The following is a 19,429-nucleotide window of genomic DNA, read 5'->3' as shown; positions in this document are numbered from 1 at the left end:
AGTAACAACTATATTCCTTAGGCCTTACAACCCTGCAATAAAATTGTATCATCACAAAATATCTTGACCCCTCCAGCCTATTTGCTCTCTAGTTCCTCAAATACCAAAACATGCTCCAGTAGGTCAGATGCCCGATGCCCCATAGTGATCTAATTCTAAATCAAGGGTCGTGCAATAGCTGAAAAATAGCACAGCCTGATTAGGGTTTACAATTACCCCATAATAAGTAGGCACAATCATTCCCATGATTACATCATTATCACATCTGACTCCTCCTTGGAACACTTTCATCCAAGTTTCTCCACAGAAATTCCAGTGTTGTGCCAACATAAGGAAGACTCAGCACTCAGGGCCTGGCAAGTGCTACATCCTCCAGCAGATACTTAGAGACTGGAAGTCTACATATAGCAACACCAATCATTGCAAGAGGATGTTTACTATCATAAAGGTAATCAAACTTTCTCATTAACCTTTCTTCATGTGGGAAATATTTTAGAGGTTTGAAACCCCCCCACCCCGATTTTCAGGTTGCATAAGCTCAAATCGAGCACTCGACTGAAGGGCCCACAGCGACACACGGCACCACAACTTCAGCTCCTTCTCCCCCAAATATCCCTCCCGCGGTCCCACAGAACCACCGACGGTACAGCGTGAGGTGGCTGCAGGGCTTCCCCGCGGCTGGGAGCCAGTAGAAGCTCCCCCGGACGAAGAGGGCAGCCTGGGGCTGCGGCCCCATCACCGCCGGCCGGGGTGCCGTGCGCGGGGGGTTCCCTCACAGCCGCGTTCGCAGAGGGACGCGACAGCCGGCGGGCAGGAGCCGGCAGGCCCGGACCCGCGGGGTTCCCGCCGCCGCCGCTCCACAGGCCGGGAGTGAGGGAGGGGTGAGGCAGGACAGGGCGGGGCGGGGCGCGCACCGACGCCGCGGCGGGCGCGGGGCCGCTAGCGGGAACGCCGCGGGGGCGGGGGGCTCGGGCAGGCTGGTCTGGGCGGGGAGCCGCGGCGCGGGGCCGAGGCGCCCGCAGGAGCGCCGGTGCCACTGACAGGGCGCAGGGCGGCAGGCCGGCGGGCGCTGAGGCGGGAGTGCGCGGGGGAGGGCCGTGACGGCGCGGCCGTGAGGGGACAGGAAGGAGAAGGCGATGCCGCGCGGAGGCTCCGGAGCCGCACTCACCGCCTCCGCCCCAACCGCCGCCGGCTGCCCCGCTCCGGGCCCCGCGCCCTCCCCTCCCCCGTGCCTGCCGGACCGGCGAGCCGCTGCTGGCCAATAGCCTCCCAGAAGGACCTTGATAGGCACCGCCTTTGACCAGTAGAAAAAGAGAAAAAGGGAAGGAGCGCTCTCAGCTCCGCCTCTTCTCCCGAGGAACCGCAAGGAGTGACCGTGGCCTCCCGTCCAATCATCAAGCTAGTCGGGAGAGAGTGGCAGTGCAGCTGACCAATAGAAAGGCTGAACAAGCTCGATTGGTGAAAAGTCCGCGCTAAGGCCGGCTTCCGCCCTCCCGCAAAGCCTGTGCGCCGTGTGCGCATGCGTGGAGGGAGCAGCGCGGTGCGGTGCCGCGCCCGGTGTGCGGCGCTCAAATGTGTCCGGCTGCCTGTGACAGGAGCAAGGGCAGCCGGGGCAGCGCCCGGCTGTAGCCGCTCCGTTGCCGTAATAGCGCATACAGCAGTGCCGGTCTGTGCTTCAGAGTGACCTCTCACAGCCGCGCGTGACGACGTGGACCGTTTAATGTTTACACCGGGCGCCTGGAGGTGCTGACTGGCCGCTCGGGCGTTGCTCTGGTACGCGACCCTCCGCGGAACCCCCTGTGCGAGGCCGTGGGGGCGCGGGGGCGCTGAGGAGGGGCGGGAGCGGCCGTCGGGCGCAGGCGCGCGGCAGGCGGGCTGTGGGGGCGCGCGGCGGGGCGGGAGCCCGTGAGGCGGGTAAGGGCGGCGCGCGCCTCCCCCTCAGGTGCTGCGCGCGCGGCCATGGCGGCGGCGCCCCCCCGTCCCCGCTGGGCCCCGCGGCGGCGCCAGGCTAACGCGCGGCCCTTCCCTTTCTAGGTGCTGCTGCTGTGAGACGTGGGCGGTGGGGAGAGCATGGGGCCGGGAGACCTGGCGCAGAAGATCAGCATTAGCGCCGAGAGCCCCCGGGGGAGCGAGAGGAACGGCTCCGGCGCCGCGCTGGCGGGCGCTGACAGGGCCCCCCCCGGCACCTGGAGGCAGAAGTGCGCGGCCTATGTACTGGCGCTCCGACCTTGGAGTTTCAGTGCCTCCCTCACCCCCGTGGCGCTCGGCAGCGCTCTGGCGTACCGCGCCGAGGGAGCGCTAGACCCGGGGCTGTTGGTGGGAAGCGCTGTGACCGTCCTGGCTGTGCACGGAGCCGGCAACTTGGTGAACACCTACTACGACTTCTCCAAAGGCATCGATCACAAGAAGAGTGATGACAGGACTTTGGTGGACCAGATTTTGGAGCCTCAGGACGTAGTCCGGTTTGGAGTCTTCCTTTACACTGTGGGCTGTGTCTGTGCTGCTGGGCTCTACGCTGTCTCAACGCTCAAGCTGGAGCACCTGGCCCTGATATACTTTGGAGGACTTTCCAGCTCCTTCCTTTATACTGGAGGTAAGCGCTGTATCCCATTTCCTGTGAATCTGAATGTAAACGTGACAGAATTAGCTGACTTGTCAAGGCTTTCTAGAAGATGCAAGTGATCTATCTAGTTAACCGCCCTAAAAATATTTTGTGGTATTTCCTGGAGTATTGCTACATAAACTTTTATTCTCTGCCATTGATTGTTGTGGGAAGGTGTGGGAGGAGGCGTGCTATGTTCTTCATTTGGAGAGTGCTGTTGAGACATTGTTATTTACATATATGGCTTTCGATGCTTATCAGAACTGTTGCCGAAACTTTTCCTGATGTGTATCTTGTATCCTTCAGCAGTATAGCTCACTGCGTGTGTTCTTTTCTATTAGTGGAACCTGTTACTTTATTTTGGAATGTTTTGTTCTTCTCTAGATGGAGTTCCATTGTGAATGTAGAACAGTTTGTGTTTGTTCTTAATAAGAGGAGGATATTTTTATTGTCTTCCTGTGTTGGGTAGATACAAACATAATTATTAGGAAAAGAAAAACAAATTCAGTTTCAAACCATCAAACTTTCAAAGAGTTATGTTAGCTTCCTTGAAAGAACCTTATCAGGTTTGTGTTTTGTTCTGAGCATTTTATGTATTTCCTCAGGATCAGGTTCTAGTATGCATGATCACACTAAAGAGTACCTTATTTCAATAGATTTCTGCAGAAATAGGTACTTGTAGATGTGAAGATGGGTACTAGAACCTGGCCCTTAGTTTCTGTTACATTGTTTGGAGAAATTCAGAAGCTGCATTTCCTTTATTATCTTTGAAAAAAAGAGAAAATATTCTTCTCGGCCATAGCTACACATTCATTGGTCATTTTACAATATTTCTGCAGGAAGGGCTGATCTGTTATATTATCCATTCTCTCCTGTCATTTGAGTTGTTTGATGATGCTTCGTTTTATTCTTGTGTCTTGCCACAGGAATTGGATTTAAGTATGTTGCACTTGGAGACGTGGTGATCCTGATCACCTTCGGGCCCCTGGCTGTCATGTTTGCCCATGCTGTGCAGGTTGGTTATCTGTCTGTCTCGCCACTGCTCTACGCTATCCCACTAGCCCTCAGTACGGAGGCCATCCTGCACAGCAACAACACACGAGACATGGAGTCTGACCGGCAGGCGGGTATTGTCACCTTGGCTATCCTCATCGGCCCGGCGTTCTCCTATATTCTCTACACCGTGCTGCTCTTCTTGCCCTACCTGATTTTCTGTGTGCTGGCCACACGCTATACCATCAGCATGGCATTGCCACTACTCACCATCCCGATGGCATTTTCACTGGAGAGGCAGTTTCGGAGTCAGAGCTTCAACAAAATTCCTCAGCGGACAGCCAAACTCAATCTCCTCTTGGGGCTTTTCTATGTTTTTGGTATTACACTGGCACCAGCCGGTGCTCTGCCCAAACTGTAGAGCTGTAGAGTCAGGCCTCACAATTCAGTATTAACACTGATTAACGGGGATGATGTGGGTACATGACCCATTACGGACAGTGGGAAGAATGGAGAGACCATCTTGAGCTGTTGATTGTATGTGAATTTTATAATTTCTGGTCTTGGTCAGCTTGTACAACAGACTTCAAAAAAGTGATTTGTCAATTCTTTGGAAGGGGTGAACTGTACAGCTTTGCTTCAGGGGAGAAAGGTAACGTGAGGACAAGGAAATGTTTAAAGAACCTCATCCTTCTGCCACTGAATTCTTTCACTGTCAACTCAATGAAAGTAAGATTGAGCCTCAAATACAAACTCTCTGTTCCCTTCGCAAGCCCAGTGATTGCTCTTGTGACTGCTTTTCTTACCACGGTCAAGGAGTCCATTGGCTCTGTTTCTGTGGTAAACAGAAAATACTGCCAAATGTTTAGCATCACAACGATGTAGGTGCTATTACTTCACTCCCTTGTGAGCATAGTTCATCTTCATCTGTTGTGTGTTCTAATTTTTGTTGTTGCTTTTTTTTTCCTAGCCAAATTTTGAGCTTTTCTTTCCAAGCCCCCTGAAATGCACTAGATACTAATTCATTAACTGTTACTTCTGCTGGGTCCTTATAGTCTAGAAATTTGAAAGTTGTGTTATCTCTGTGGGATGTTGGCACTAAAATGGAGCACAAATAGCCCACTGCACAAACTTTAAGCCAAAATCAGTGAATTTGTATTCTGCCACAAAAGCTGAAGCTGTAAATGCAAATCATGCAACTGAAAAGCCCTCAATGCATAGAAGAAGTGGTTTCCATTTTTGCATTTGCTTAGAATTTACTCTCTGAAATGACAGTCTTGGAGCTAGGGGGGAAATGACAGAGTGCCAGATTTCTCTGGCTGGATTAATGTATACATAAGTGGAAGAACAAATTCTTAGTTTAAAAAAAAAGTTCTTTTTCAGTTGTTGTTCTCTGTTTATTTAGAGGTCTGGAGTATTATAGTCAAATGTCTTATTATAAGGAGGCCCAAAAGAAGCCCAGTTGAGCAAAGGAGAAAGATATAGGGTTAGAAAAAAAGAAAACAGGATTATTGCATTGGCTCTGCATAAAAATTAGGACTGGAAACAGGAAGAAACCATTTTTGTTAACAAGATTTTTCCTAATAGCGTCCAGAACTTGTGTGACTGAATCACATTTAAATGTTATCTATCTCTGAAGTGAAGTTCCTCACCTCTTTTTTCCCCCTGCTACGCCTTACGGTGTTGTTTTTTCTCCTGCAGATCTTGCCACTCAATATTGTTGTGACCATTTGGAGAACTAAGTGTTCCAGCAATTATGTAGCAGTGTGAAAAACAAGCCAAACACAACTGGGAAAAAGTGTGACTTCCAGTGCAAAGCTGAATTTGATCCATACCATGTTGCTCAGTGGCAACTGCATTCTCTTCTGTGTTGAAGAAAAAGTATTCCTTTCCCGTACGCAGGGTTTTGGTGAAAAGTTTGTTTATGGGAATTGTGGAAAGCTTCAGAGGAACTGATAGAGGCGTTGAACTAGAGCTGCTCGTGCCTGGAGCACAGCTTTTGAACCCAGTGGGAGCGTGCTAGCCACTGTGTGAAGGGCTTTTGAACGTGAGCAATAAATTAGCAATAAATTAGCCTGGTGTTACCCTACATCTCTCATAGGTAAGTTACGGCCTTGTGGTGTCCAGCTGAAAGTGCTCAGTTTTATATGAGTGGAGTGTAGTGACAGTAGTAAAGATGAGCTGATGGCACAAGATTGCATGGTATAGATAGTTAAGTGACTTTTTTATGGCTTCGTGTTATCCTGTTACCCAGCTGTTGGCTTCCTGCGCTACAGCTGCCCTGTAGTAAACAGGAAGGATTCATTGCAGGCGTATTTTATGAGCCACAGTTTCATCTTTTATTAAAGTTGGGCAAACGATCTCTCTAATCTGAATAGACACAAGACAAGAGAAGATGAACTTCAGCAACTGTGTGCTGCTTTCTACGGCAAAATACTTGTTTAGATTAGAAACATGAGGAGAAAACACAAAGTTCAGCTTCAGCTGGATGGAAAGAGATATCCAGAAGGTTTTGGAAACCGTTTTCAGTATAGACATACACAATACAGTACCTACTGTTACTTCTTTGTGGACCTATAGAATAAAGAAGAGCCTGGCTTTGAGACCCACTTCACTTTTCTGCAAAGCAAAAGCTTTTTTAGGATATGGACTGAACTGGTGAATCTGTTAACCTTGCAACTGGGGATATGTGGGTTTATTAGGTTAACCCCAGCATGGTTTTGTTGCTACCCTTTGTAGCAGCTGCGTGCTTTGTTTTATGATAGCTTGTTCTTGTATTGCTATCAGTTTAAAAGAATGGATAGCTATCTTTTTCTGCTCCTTTTACATAAACTAGAGTACTCAAGCTAAATTCCTTAAAGTAGCTAATACTTGGCTCGTATAACTGTAATAATGGAAAAATCTAGGGTACGATCATCGGTGGAGTAGTGTATGTAACTCTAGTTGTATCTAGGCTACCCTTTACTAGCAGGATAAAGCCCCCTGTGTAGGATGTCTGCTTGCTGCTGGAAAGGACCAGTGCTTTTTGTTACAGAGATGAAGGAAGAGCTCACTAGTACGTGTACATGTTTGTGGAACACTTTTCAAGGTGGGGGGCATTCAAAGCATTTTAATAGTAAGAATGAGATGAAAATTCAGTAATTCCTTACTAGCTGGTTGCCTCCAATTCCCTGTCTGTGAAAAACAATATCATTCCACGTTCATAACAATATTAATAGTAAATAACACATTCTTCACTATGGCTTTGAGGAAGTCTTTTAACTTCTCTGTCTCAGAAAACAGCTGATTTTTGCCTACCTCACAGGGATGCTGAGCCCGACATCATTGTCATAGAGAGCTTTGAAAGTAAAAAGTGCTTTATCTCTGTGTGCTTTCCAAAAAGTGTGTTAGTACTAGAAAACATTTTAGGTATGAACTAACCTAACAGGTGACTTAACCAATGTTAAGTAGACCAAAATAATCTCCATGTAGACATTGGGTGGTAAGAGAGGTTCCTTCATTGGTTTGTTTTGTGATGAGGATGCTGGGTCTCTTTCCCTACCCCTCTCCTCCCTGTCCCATCCTACTTTCCCTGAATATAAACTTCTTAAACTTCTTTCAGGTCTCTCTTGGTGAGCTGTGTTGCAATGTGATGAGTCTACACTGGTAGATGAACGGATCTGTAGCCCATCTCTTAATGTGTCCTAAAGCACCTCCTGGCCTTTCTTCTTATCCAATAAAGCATCTGAATGTAATTCTGTTAATTATGCTGTATTTGATTATTTTATATCACTCCAGTTGTATTTTTGCACATGTATTAGAGCGTCTTCCTGGAAGGAGGAGGGTCTTTGTCTGCTGTGTTTATAGTATAAGTGCATGAAAGATCATACTTTTTCTTTGTGTAAGAGCCCTTTTATGAATCACGTAGTCCTGTCCTTCCATATAATTGGATAAAAAGTTCAGTAGCAGTGATCATCTCCTACTAATGGCAGACTTCAGAGTAGTTTCAGTATTTTCATCAATGAGCAGAATTTTCTTTGATGCAGTTTTCTGTGCCATGTACTGTTCAGCATTTGTAAGGAGGTTTCAGCTGAACTTTTAATCTTTTTAATAAAGACGGACTTTTTCCTCCTCACCTGTGTGGTCTGCCATTCTTCCAGTGCCATGGTCTCTGCTCCTGACTTGTAATGATTTTATTTGCTTCATAGGACTGTGGCAGCATAACGCCTCCCCTGTGTGTGTCATAAATAAGCCTAAAGGTGGTTTGAAATTTTCCTGTCTTGGCCACTGGTGCAGTCTAGTATATCAATGTGTGTACAGTTAGCTTAAGGAGCCTGAGAAGTCTGTAATTCTGATCGTCCGCAGATGGCAGCATTGCTCTCCCGTGCCGGCTGCAGCACCCTGCGGCACCATGCCCTAGGCTGAGATCCTCTGCCAGGCAGACAAGGCCCCTGCAGAGCCCTACGATTGTCTTGATACCTTTGACTTTGTTCCACACTCTAAAAAAAACGGATTCCCCGTGAGAGAAGTGGTGAACCAGATTCCAGTGTTGCTACTTCTCTGCTGTTCTAAGAGGTTGATCCGTAATCCTAGGTCCACTTTTTATTGAGTGGCAAAAGGTTTTGTGCAGCAGACTGTATTGTTATTGGAGGAGGAAAGAGGGGTGTCCTTCCTGCATTTATGGTTTTAGGGGTTGCGCAGCTCAGGTCACTGCATTGGTCAGCACATCCTTCTTATTTGGGAGGATTTTTTTTTTTACATCCATGACAGCTAGGAGTTTTTTGGAGTGTTTTTCCCCTCTACAGCCAGTGGATCAAAAATCTTCAGGACAATGAAGAAAGGAGACTTCCCAAATATGTACTTAAAACTACCTCATTTTTTGTGGTTTGAAGAATTAAAAATCTATGCCACCATTGTGCTGCTTTCTCATGAAAACAACAAGGAGGAGAATCTGCTCATTAATCAGATGGCTCTGCCAATAATGAATCAAGATGAACGTGCTGGCTGAGAGATGTGTTACAGAAGCAGTTTGTCAGGGAGCAAGGAGAGCAGTGAGAACCTTGCTAGGACACCGGATCTGGCATGCTGCTCTAAGAGCTTGAAAGTGATGAGAGCTCAGCAACAGGAGAAGAGGTTAGGGTCTGCCTCCTACAGTCTAACTTGTGATGAGCACCTTTCGGATGTCTTGTCCTAGGCTAGGCTAGAACTGGGCAGCTCTGCTGGTCTGGCAGTGATTTTAGGTGCTAATTGAGGTGGGAGATCCTGGCATCTGCTCTTTGTTCTAGGGCTCGATCAGTGGCCAGTTTGTTAACTAGGAAAGGCTGAATAGCCCAGCAATTTTAATAATAATAAATAATAATAATAATAATAAACTCCTTTTAGGGTAGAATAGAAAGTTCTTTTTAGGCAGTGGTTTGATTTGTGAGGGGAACAGTGCCTTGTCACTGATTTAGCCCAAAGAATAAAGACAATGAATGTTTTCAGGTGTCCCAGTAAGCCAAAAGAGAAGGCCTGCTCCCTGAATGGGCTGACTTACTAGTGGTAAAGGAATAAACTGAATGCCTGTTCTGTATAAGGGGCAAATTCAGGCAATTTGCATCTCACGCAGTGTTTGCAAATAAGGCTGTGAAACATCACGACACTGTGGGAAATAAGCAGTTTCTCAGACTTTGACCTGATGGAAAGAGGTTCTAATAAACGATCTTCCTAGTCTTGTTAGCCATTGTCCCAAGGGTTGATGAAATTACTTCAGATGGGTTATAAATTACTTTCTGTATGGCATAAGGCCACTGTATGCCACAGCTGAGTCATATTTTAACCTGTGGGGGATAGCTCCACTATTGTACAAACCTTAGCTCCGGTCAATATAAATAAAGGAGAGGTTGGGAATAACAAGCTAGAGATTCGTGTGCTTTATTTGTGTGTTCTAGAGCTCAATAAAGCCTTCAGAGTATACTTGGTGCTGTGCCATACCATTCTTCATGTGGTCTTTCTTCTTCCTTAAATTAGTTCTTAAGCAGAAGTTAATTAGCCACCCAGAAACACAAAGCTTCCTCCCCAGTGATGTGCTGTAGGATTTCTATAAAGTTCCTTTCTGCATTAATCCCCTGCAGCATCTCTGCTTCTTCAAACCTTTGCAGTTGAGGCTTCCAGAAAAAGGTGAAACAACATTTGCACGTGGATGGGGAGAGGAAGACTAAGGGGAAAGGTAAAGAAGGGAGCTGGAGAGGACACATGTATTAATGAACTTTGGAAGCTGAAATCCTGTCTGTCTTTGTGCCAAAAGATTTTTTTTTCCCACTACCTCACAAGGCAGGAATCACATGCTGTTCTGTGAGCAGTAGCGGGTCAGCATGGCACACAGAGCTTCCCTGCGTCTGTCCTCCTTTCGGCAGCGATAGCCTGAATTCTAAAATCCATATTCCAAATTACCTGGTTTTCAACGTCATTGTATCCTAGGATTTTAACTTGTTCAAATGCAAGAGAAAGGATGAGCTGGGGAAGCTGAACCTAAACTATTCCAGGTTTTTAGTGGTTCTGCCGGTATCCCTGCGTAAGAAGTGGATACACAGAAATTCAGGTATTCTAGAGAAAAAAAACCCTCTTACACGTAGGGAATTTCAGCATTTTTATATAGTGCTCCTTCATCCAGAGATACTCAGCATTTTCACAAAGATGCTGGTGTGACTCTGATGACTAAAGACCCTGGCATCTGGACAAGGGAGGTGACTTGCCCCAGTGTGTGAACTTTGCACGTGCCTTCTGAGATTACAAATCCTGTGTATTTATCTACTGACCTACTCCTTGTCTTCTGCAGAACTATGTCATGGGAAACCATTAAGCAGGAGACTGGTCTGTTCCCAGGGTATGTGTGTGTATAGGAGTCTCCAATTTTGAACAATGTTCATGGCCAGAAGCAGCCAAGTCCTAGATTCTTCTGTCCCTTTCTGCAGCCTCTGATCAGTAGATACACGTGAGATACACCTATCGACAGGAGAGTACTGGGCTGAAGACAGCAGCACCAAGGTGTTTCTGCTCTCTGTGAGTCAGGCAGGGTTGAATGCATATACATATACGAAAGTGATGCACATTCCCATTGAGAGTTAACTCATCTCCAGATGGTGAAGAAACCCATCTAAGTAATTTAGGGGCCCTGAATGTCTCCTGAGGATTGAGACATAAAAAGAATATCAATCTCTCTAGCAAGCTAACCCACAGGAGAAAAAAAAAATGATTGTTTTCTAGAGATCTGTATGCTTTTTTGTGTGGGAGAGAATGTGTGTTGCATTCTGACTTGTGTAAAAAAACACCTTATGGAGGAAAAGTTAAAGGGAAGAAATGTTTTCAGCATTTATTTCAGCAAGGCTTTGTACTTTCTAGGGAAAACTGAATTTGATGTAGATTCTTTCTCTTACACTCAAAACCTGACCATCCTAGTCACCACTCTCCTGCTAACATTTTTTTGGGGAAAAAATTAAATTCTGTGAGGCCCTGTCTGTGTATGGGGAAGGGACAGGGAATAGGTTGAGTCCCAGGGAGGCAGTGCAGTAGAAAAGTCTATCCTGTGACGGGAATAGTGGAAATAGACTATTCAATTTTCATCTGCCAGTAAAATTGCCCCACATAGTCATATATGTGTCATATACCATTATGTCATATACCTGACATAAATTGTCAGGCTATGGTGGTGCATATAGAAATGTTGCATTTGGAACTTTGTAGCTTTGAACAGTTTGGCTGAAATAGTGGCATAAAGCACCTTTGGGATGGGGTTGGCATTGATGGAAGGGGCCACCATCAAATGGTGCCAATCCAGGTGTGAATGTCAGAAACTGGCTCCTGTGACGGGAGGGCTGCTTACAATACTAACACAGGCATTTGTAAAATGTCAGTGGCCAAACACGGTCTGTGCCCCATTTTTTGTCCTTGATGTGAAGCAGCTGTCCAAAGAGACTCTGGTCTTCCAGCAGGCACTGCTTTCCCTTTGCTGGGGTGACAGCCCACTTCGACAGGAAAGGACGTTTGAGTGCTGGGAGCTTTGAACTCTGCACGTGATACCTGTCTGTAAAAGATGCAGAGAGCTGCATTATTGTGTGTCCTTGTGGCAATAAATCAGTCTGGGGTGCTTGATCAGTTCAGGGACCAGCTAGAGGAGGAGTCATTTACAATAACAATACTGATGTGGGTGGGCACAGAAGTAAAGGCATAAAGATGGAGGCAGTGCCAGCTGGAGCTCAAATGGTCTTATAATGCATTTCCAGAGCCCATTCCTGGATGCGGTTTACAAGTGGCAGCTGAATCAGAGATGGAAATGAAAGTTTCATTATCAAGTCCTTACACTTCAATTTGCTATAAATTGTTCCAGTCACTGCCAAGTGAATGACAGTAAAGAGAGTCCCTGGCTTGTTGCCTAGCCCATGAATATAATTTCAGTCAGTGCTCACTGTAGACATCCTGGATGGACAGAGTAGCATGTATGTGTGGCTGCAAGGCAGGACTGAAGTGAGCTGGAAGAGCTGTATATGGGGAACCAAGACTGGAAATAGAATAGGGCTGAGGGGATCTGGCAGAGTTTTGCATAGTCCTAGACCTGGAAGAGCTGTCTAGGACTTGCTGAGATGTGTCAGGAGTCCTTCTGATCATGGGGAGCTGGCTAGAAGCAATCCGCTGTGCTCAGCCCCTGTCCCTGATGCCCTGTTAGCTCACTGCATCACCTAATGTTAGTCCCTGTGCTTTGTCTGGGAGCAGGGCTCTGCAGCTGATGCTGCAGCTTATCTTACGGCCTCACCAGTTGGGATTCTGTGCTTGCTAGAGTTCAAGGTTGGGCTATAAAACTCTGTTGGGCTATAAAACTCTGTTCCATTCTGAAATCTGCCATAAAACTAGTTCCGTGTGAATGTATGTATTTACCAGGCTGCAGGGAGAAATGAGCTCAGCCATTGATAAAGGAGAAAGTCTTGGTTTGTGATAGATGTTTTTTGTTTGTTTTATCTTCAGTATAACCTTAAAAAGTCTCCGTATTTTTCTCATGCAGGCTGTTAGCACACTTATTAGAAATTCTTTTTACCTAATGTAGTGCACACCTTTGTGGTCTGCAGTGAATTGGAAAAAACCCAGCAAAACGTCATCTGTGCAACAGCACTGGTGTGTGAGAGGATTTGGACAAGATCCCTGGCTGCTCAAAAGGTGTAGTTAACAACTTGCAAAATCATCTGTGTGCAGTAAGCCTTACCCATATTAACAAACCAGTGGGTTTGATTTATCTCCAGGAACCACAAGGATTGAATTCTCTTTTTGCAGTGCTCCTTGTGCTGCCACAACCACTTTAGGTTAGGTACCTGGAAGGTGACATCTTTTTGTCTGATTGTCTGTGATCTTTATTCCTCTTTTGGCACCAGTCTTTGTCTAGTGTCTCATTCAGAAATGAGCAGTTCCTTGAGGATGCTTTCTTTTCCAGAGACACATTCCTCTCCTTATTCATTGGTAGAGTCTTACATGAAACATTTAGTGGTTGTTGATAGCAGTGATACTGCCAAGAAGACACCAGATATAATCTGGACTATGAACTTCACGAGCTTCTGTGAAGTGATCCTTACCCACCATTGCTGATTTTGGCTCCTAATTTTTTTTTTTGTTTAGGACCAGATTTAAGCCCATCAATGTTTCCTGTTTGTTTCCTGCTGAGAGGGGATAGTGTGTTTGATTTGCTCTCTGTGCTTTGCTCTGCGTTTGTTAAGACGTTTTACAAGAGCTAGCTTGGTTCCACTGTGTTTACAAGCTCCTCTGTGCTGCAGGCAAACACTTCACAGTCCTTGAGAGATTATTTTGTGATTTAATATGGGTTCTCTATAAAGAACAGAACACTTCCCCATCCCCCATGCTTTTCTGCTAATGCTAGTGCCTTTCAGTGCCATAACCTTGAAAAAAGCTGACAACACAGCAGCAATACTACCTAGACAACTACCTTCTGCGCAAGACTTCACAGTGGGCTGACAGATGTGGGCTGGAGAGGTGTTTATCTGGCTCTGTTTAGACAGGAGCAGGCTCTTGCATACAAGCTACCCAGCCAGCACCCTCTAGAGAATGGGCTTCATCATCCTTTGTGTTTGTGGATGTTGTGAGCTGTTGTTTTACAGCAGCTGGGAGAAAGGCGTATCCCACTCTCTGTTCCAGTGGAAAACACAAGTCAGAAGCTGATCTATCAGAGCCTGACTTCCCTGTATCTGCAACATCTTTATTTTTTCCCTCCTGTGATGATTTGCAAATTGTTACCTGTCTCTTGCAGGCAATGCCGGAGCCTGCACTGGATCATGTGTTAAAAGACTAATTGGGCACCTTCTGTCCCAGCAGAGTAAACTGAGATCATAACCTTTCAGGGATTATGAATCCAATTATCTGGAGAAACAGCTACCGGATTGAAAAATCCCTTCTAACCTCATATTGCTTAGTATTCCAAACCTGTACCATCTCCCTGCACTGGAAGTTTCAAAAGTCACCTAATAAAAAAGATTGGAATTACCCTTAAATAGCTTCCATAAAGATGATTATTATCTAGTGATAACTCCATCTCTGAGCCTGTCTTGAGTACTTTCTGAATCCAGATGAAACAAAAAGAGAGCTGATGGCTTTAAAAGACTACACGTATTTACAGGCCCTCAAGGGCAAGACAGAGAGCTTGTGGACTAGCTGTGCACTTCAAATGTGTTGGAGGAGACTTTCCTCTTTCCTCCCCACTATTTCATGTTTGATTGATTTATGGAACTCACCACTGCATGACAGGACTGAGAACTATCTAGAAGAACAAAACTGAAGACAGGGTTGCAGATGCAGATAAAAGGCAGCTGCTTCATTATATTGATATTAGCGAGCATCTCAATAAGCACTTGTCTCGTAAGTTTTCAAATGATTATTGGGTCAAGAAGAGGTTTGCCTCCACAGTTTAGCACAACAAAAGCATTCAGCGCTCATCATTACCAACCTGTAATAGCCAGAGTGAACACCTCTTTCTGCAATGGATCAGAGAGATGATTTTGGTCTATGAATCCCCTTCTGGCTGCATATGCCAGAAGAACAGATGCCCTCAGTAAGGGGGATTCAGAACTATTTATTGTCTACAGCAATCTACTTGTTTCTCTTTACGGAAAAGTGTGTGGCGCTCTGGGTTTCCTTGAATAGAATAGATGTGTAGATGAATGGGTAGATTTACACTGTATATAATCCTGTGGGGTGGTATGATATGGAAAAAGCAAAAGAATACTTGAGAGATTGAGGATACGGGTAAGGGAATGAGAGTAGAAGGTGTGATCCAAAAGAGTCTCTGTTTTATACAGAGGCCAAGTGAGGATTGTGTGGACTGAAAGCACATCTGTTTCATAACAGAGGGCTTGCATTTGCCAGACTGCTATTTAAGTATCTACCTTACCTGTAGATTTCTGCAGAAAATTCTGTATGAGCCAGACTTCCACTCCTGGTCCAAGAGATGGTAAGGGAGGAGATCAGGAAAGCTCAAGAGTGCAAAATTCCAGCGTGCCATGGGAATGTTTCCTTCTACTTGTTTGGTCTGACAGCAGGACAGACATGGTGGGAACTGTGAGACACTGAGATTATTCCCTTCAGCACCACTGCTTGTGATTCCTCTCCATTTGCAGACTTTCAGAACCTGTTCTAGAGCTGAAAAGAGTTTTATTCTGTATTTGCTTTTTCATTTTGGCCTTACACGTTTTTTCCCAGGTTTTCACTTTCTTCTCTTAACCTGTTGAGTCAGATATGCATGTCTTTCGCCTTGCTGAGGGACTGAAGGGCAGCACTCCCACTGCAGTCAGTGGAGACAAGTGGCAAAGTTAGAAGCATTTCAGGGGGAGTAATGGGGAGAATTTGCATTGAATTGTGGAGGTCCCTTGCAAACACTATACAGCTTCTATTCATTACAAATGGAGCGCCTCCAGGAAACAAACACCCTGTGCATTGTTGTTTTCTTTAGATTTTTAGAGAGCGACAGAGGTGTGCATTTATTTTGTTTGCAAGATGGAAAATATTAGTGCAACAGGCAGTGTACAACAGGCTGTTCCTTAACCTGCCCACTGCTTGTTCTCTGTGGGATAGTGGTGCATAGTGGGAAGATTCCCACCAAAGGACTTAGGAACATACACAGTTTGTTCTTGTCTGGGTTTTGAGCTGGGTTTTTGCTGTGGCCATTGTTTTTTATTAGTTTAATATATGTTGAAGTCTACAAATAAATGCTGGGACCCAGGTGGAACAGATGAGATGTGACTAAGTTCTTGGATGATTGATAATGAGCAGGGACTGGAAAATCAATTGTGTTAATTCCTGGCTTGTCACTGGGACGGAGAATTAATGAGAAAATCCGTCTAACTTAATGGTATTTACACATTATACAGACTGTGATAAAATTGTCTTCAGGTGCTGCTTGGCATCACAATTATGGGATTATTGTAGATCCAGCATCAGGAACAGAAATCCACAAGCACAAAAACTCCCTTCACAAACAACAAACAAGTGATGACATGGACCAGCTAGGAGGGCTGAAGAGAAAACAGACAGTCATCATTTTTTGCTTCTTATTCTGTACGCTTAGGTACTTACTGTAGGGGCTGTGACATTGTTTTGTGATGGTTCATGTTGTGTGTGGTGCTGTGCTTGTGATAAACACTATGCGCCGTGGGAATCCTTCCCTCCAGAGGTCTTAAAGCACTTTGTAGACAGCAGGGAGGCTGCTCATCTCGCAGTGCAGTGGATTCTAGGTAGCTGTTTAAAACATTTGAAAGACTTGAGCCCCCATCTTCTGAGTTAGGGAGTGGTCTGCAATTGTGCTCACTGAGCATGAAGAGTTTGTGCCAGACCAGCAGTAGTATTATGGCACTGAGAGTGAACCAGTGGTGCTAGCTTCCCTACACTGACCTGCCAAAAAAGTCAGGTAGGAAAGCAGCAGATGGCCGTCGGACTCCTGCAGAAATTTGTGAAGCTGTCAGTAACTCCTCTGCAGGACAGAGTGCACATGTACCTGCTTGAATGAGTGGGGAACGCTCGTCTTGATCATGACTGACAGAAAAGCAAATCCATCTCCCCAGCTGCCTCCTGTCCTCCAGGAGTTAATCCAGCTGAGACAGCATCAGTATAATTGATGGTGTATTACTGAATAAGTCATCCATAAACCTTGTGTACTCAGAACACCTGCATCCCTCTTGCTTTTCTTGTCAACCTCCCTCTCCTTGCTATTGTGCTTCATATGCCCTCCCATCCTCCAATCTACATTTAAGTATGCCAAGTGCTTAAAATCCCAGCAGGTCCCAGGGCTGTCGAAAGGGGAATAAAGGGAGATGCTATATAGAGAGTGACACTACATTTGTTCTGTGTTTTCTCTCTAAAGATTTGGTGCAGGTTCTTTTCTTTCAATGTCAATGTGTCAGGGTCTTTGTTGTGTTGGAAAGTTTTGGAAAAGAATGACTAAAAGTTCCCCCTTCTGACAGGCAGACACCTACAGGGATGAGAGTCAGAGGAATAGGCCAGACTTCAAATGCCCCCAGAGCTGAACTCTGCTGGTTCTGGAGCTGCCTGGATAGCCTCTATACAGCTGCCTCCATAGCGTAGAGGTCCCAATTTGTGAATCTAAATTTTTTTAGGAGAATATCTACAGGGCAAGTCCTGGTTATCTCCTAGGTTGTGTTATCCTCAGGTTTTCTTCAAGGGTCCTTAAACTTTCAGTGCCTTTCTTTGTATTAGCCAGATCCTATTGCTAGTAAGAGATGTAAGGAGCATCATTCTGCTACAGCCTGCTTAGCAAGAAAGGGACACAGATTTTTCAGAGTTTCCAGACTGCTCTAGCAAAGTTTCCCAGGTTGTCTTCTCTATTTGCAGGCTTCGAATTTACAGCTGGGTTGGGTGCACTATGAGACTTGTCTGATAGTGGTTGTTTCAGAGATCACATGCTAGAGGTATCCAATATGCTGGTGGGCAATGAGCAGAAACAGGCTGTCCAAAGCTTTACTGGGCATAATCTGCTATGAAAGAGGAAAAAACATCCAGAATGAAACAATGTGGGATATACGTTTTTGAGATACAAAGGGATGATCTTTGTCAAGGTTCAGATTTAACTAAATTTTTTCACAGGTGCTCAGTAAAATCCTAGACTCAGGCAGAGACAACCTATGCTATGAGTATGTTTAAATGCTGGAAAGGAAGTACTACAATGCCATGAAGAAAAGCAGCTGAGAGCTCCCAAATTTGATCTCTGTCTCATGTGTAGGTGTATTTCTCTCTCTGTGTGTTGCCTAATTAGGAGGAATCAATAACACTGTAAAACCAGTATTTCTAGAGTGTGACTGTGTTACGTCTGGCAAGAGATGTAAAATTCAGAATCTCTCTTAAATGCCAGCATAAATGCACTTGTAACACATGGATTGACTAGTTCTGATTCTCTCCAGTGGAGGATAACGGCTTGCCTGCAGCCTCTCAGCTATACTGCGCATCTCCACTTAGCCAGCGGGGAAATTTAGGAGCAGTGTGCTGAAGCAGCCTGCTCGAGGCCACACAGGGGATGGGTGCTGTCACAGATATAAGACCAGGAAGTGAAACTATTTGCCAGTCCTTTCCTTTTTTTGTTTGTTATTCATTTCATGGAGGAGGGAAGATGGGCTTAGAGGTAAGGAGAGCAGTAAAGGATCATTCTTTGCCAAAATGCACTGAGAAATCTCTAAGCCTGAAGGAGTTTGCCACTACACTGTTCCTATTCCTTGGAACTCCTCACAAAGGAAGCAGCTGTCCAGAGTTGCTTTGGACATGCATCCAAGGTGATTTGGACTTAAGGAATGCATGTTGTTTCCCCTTCTAAATGTAATTGAATTCAACCCTGACAAAGCCAAATGAGGTGGCCACTGTGGCTGCCAACTGTAATTAAGAACAGAATGCTCTCTGAGTAGAAAGAAAGTGAAATCCCAAGCATTCTTAATTCTCATGATTTCTGACAAGTTTGTGGAAAGCTGTCTCCTTAATCCCCAGGCTATGTTCTGCTTGGAGTCCTCCTGCTTTCATGAACTCCTGCTCTGCCTGTGTCTCACGAACATCAGACAGGAAGATCAAAGAGCAGATTGTGCTGTGCCTACATGCTCTGACATACAGGTGTGCTGTCTCACAGTGCATGAATACACGTTTGGATGGCCCCGAACTGGATCACTTGGGTGCAGAGATGACAGGAATTATCAGGCTGTGGGGTCAATCTGTAATGATGCATGGTCTGCTTGGCTGATGGTCTGAATGTTGTTACCACCAGTAAAAACGACACTGATATGTTGTGGGAGAGAATTCTCAGCACTGAGAGCCTCAAATGGTAAAACTCAGTGCAAGTCTGGCCACTGCAGTGATCTGTCCTGGGAAGAGGGGCAAAATGTTACTGAGCGAGAAAAAGTCTTGCTTCATACCGAGTTTTATGTTTAGGAGGTGGATTATAGAAGCAGCTAGTGGTTAAGGCATTAGTCTGCAGCTTGCAGGCTCATGTTAAATTCTTTGCTCAGTAACAGGTTTTGTGTCTGATAATGGATCAGATGCTTCCCTTTCCTGCTCTCAGCTCCTCAGCTGTAAAATAGGCATAATAGTTCTCATCTTTCCAGAGCATTGTCATGGCACATCTGTTAAGACTCTGAGGTACAGAGTTGCTATTGTGGTGAAAACTTCGTCAGTAATTAAGATGGAAGTGTAGATGTTTTTCTAAGTGTTCTCCCCAGGCCTGGTTCTGGGGAAGGGCTTGCTGACAAGAGGCTGAATCAACGCTTCCTTTCTTTTGTTCTGCTTTTGTCTACAGGGGAATTTTACCTCCTCCTGCTGTAGGCTTAATCACTGGAA

General features: G+C 45.5%; 2 protein-coding genes across 5 annotated transcripts in view; one reads left to right on the top strand and one right to left on the bottom strand.

Annotated features, from left to right (window-relative positions):
• The window catches only part of MTOR (mechanistic target of rapamycin kinase), a 61,599-nt gene extending 60,351 nt beyond the window's left edge, over window positions 1-1,248 (bottom strand). For 2 of the 4 annotated variants that reach the window (XR_011049394.1, XM_068414357.1), the window contains exon 1: window positions 1,169-1,248. The gene's annotated coding sequence lies outside the window, so the exon portion shown is untranslated. Of the gene's footprint in view, window positions 1-216; window positions 295-647; window positions 715-1,168 lie in introns of those variants that run through there. The other 2 variants (XM_068414358.1, XM_068414359.1) reach the window with 2 other exon arrangements.
• A 291-nt stretch (window positions 1,249-1,539) lies between these two features.
• On the top strand, window positions 1,540-7,709 carry UBIAD1 (UbiA prenyltransferase domain containing 1). Its single transcript, XM_068415100.1, has 3 exons — window positions 1,540-1,773; window positions 2,035-2,593; window positions 3,529-7,709. The coding sequence occupies exons 2-3, from the start codon at window positions 2,071-2,073 to the stop codon at window positions 4,014-4,016; spliced, it is 1,011 nt and encodes a 336-aa protein (XP_068271201.1). The 5' UTR covers window positions 1,540-1,773; window positions 2,035-2,070; the 3' UTR covers window positions 4,017-7,709.
• Window positions 7,710-19,429: the final 11,720 nt, after the last annotated feature.

The sequence above is a fragment of the Nyctibius grandis genome, chromosome 17 (genome assembly GCF_013368605.1).
Source record: "Nyctibius grandis isolate bNycGra1 chromosome 17, bNycGra1.pri, whole genome shotgun sequence".
NCBI lineage: Eukaryota > Metazoa > Chordata > Aves > Nyctibiiformes > Nyctibiidae > Nyctibius > Nyctibius grandis.
Note: the sequence above shows the minus strand (reverse complement) of the source record. Positions and strands in the feature narration are given on the sequence as shown.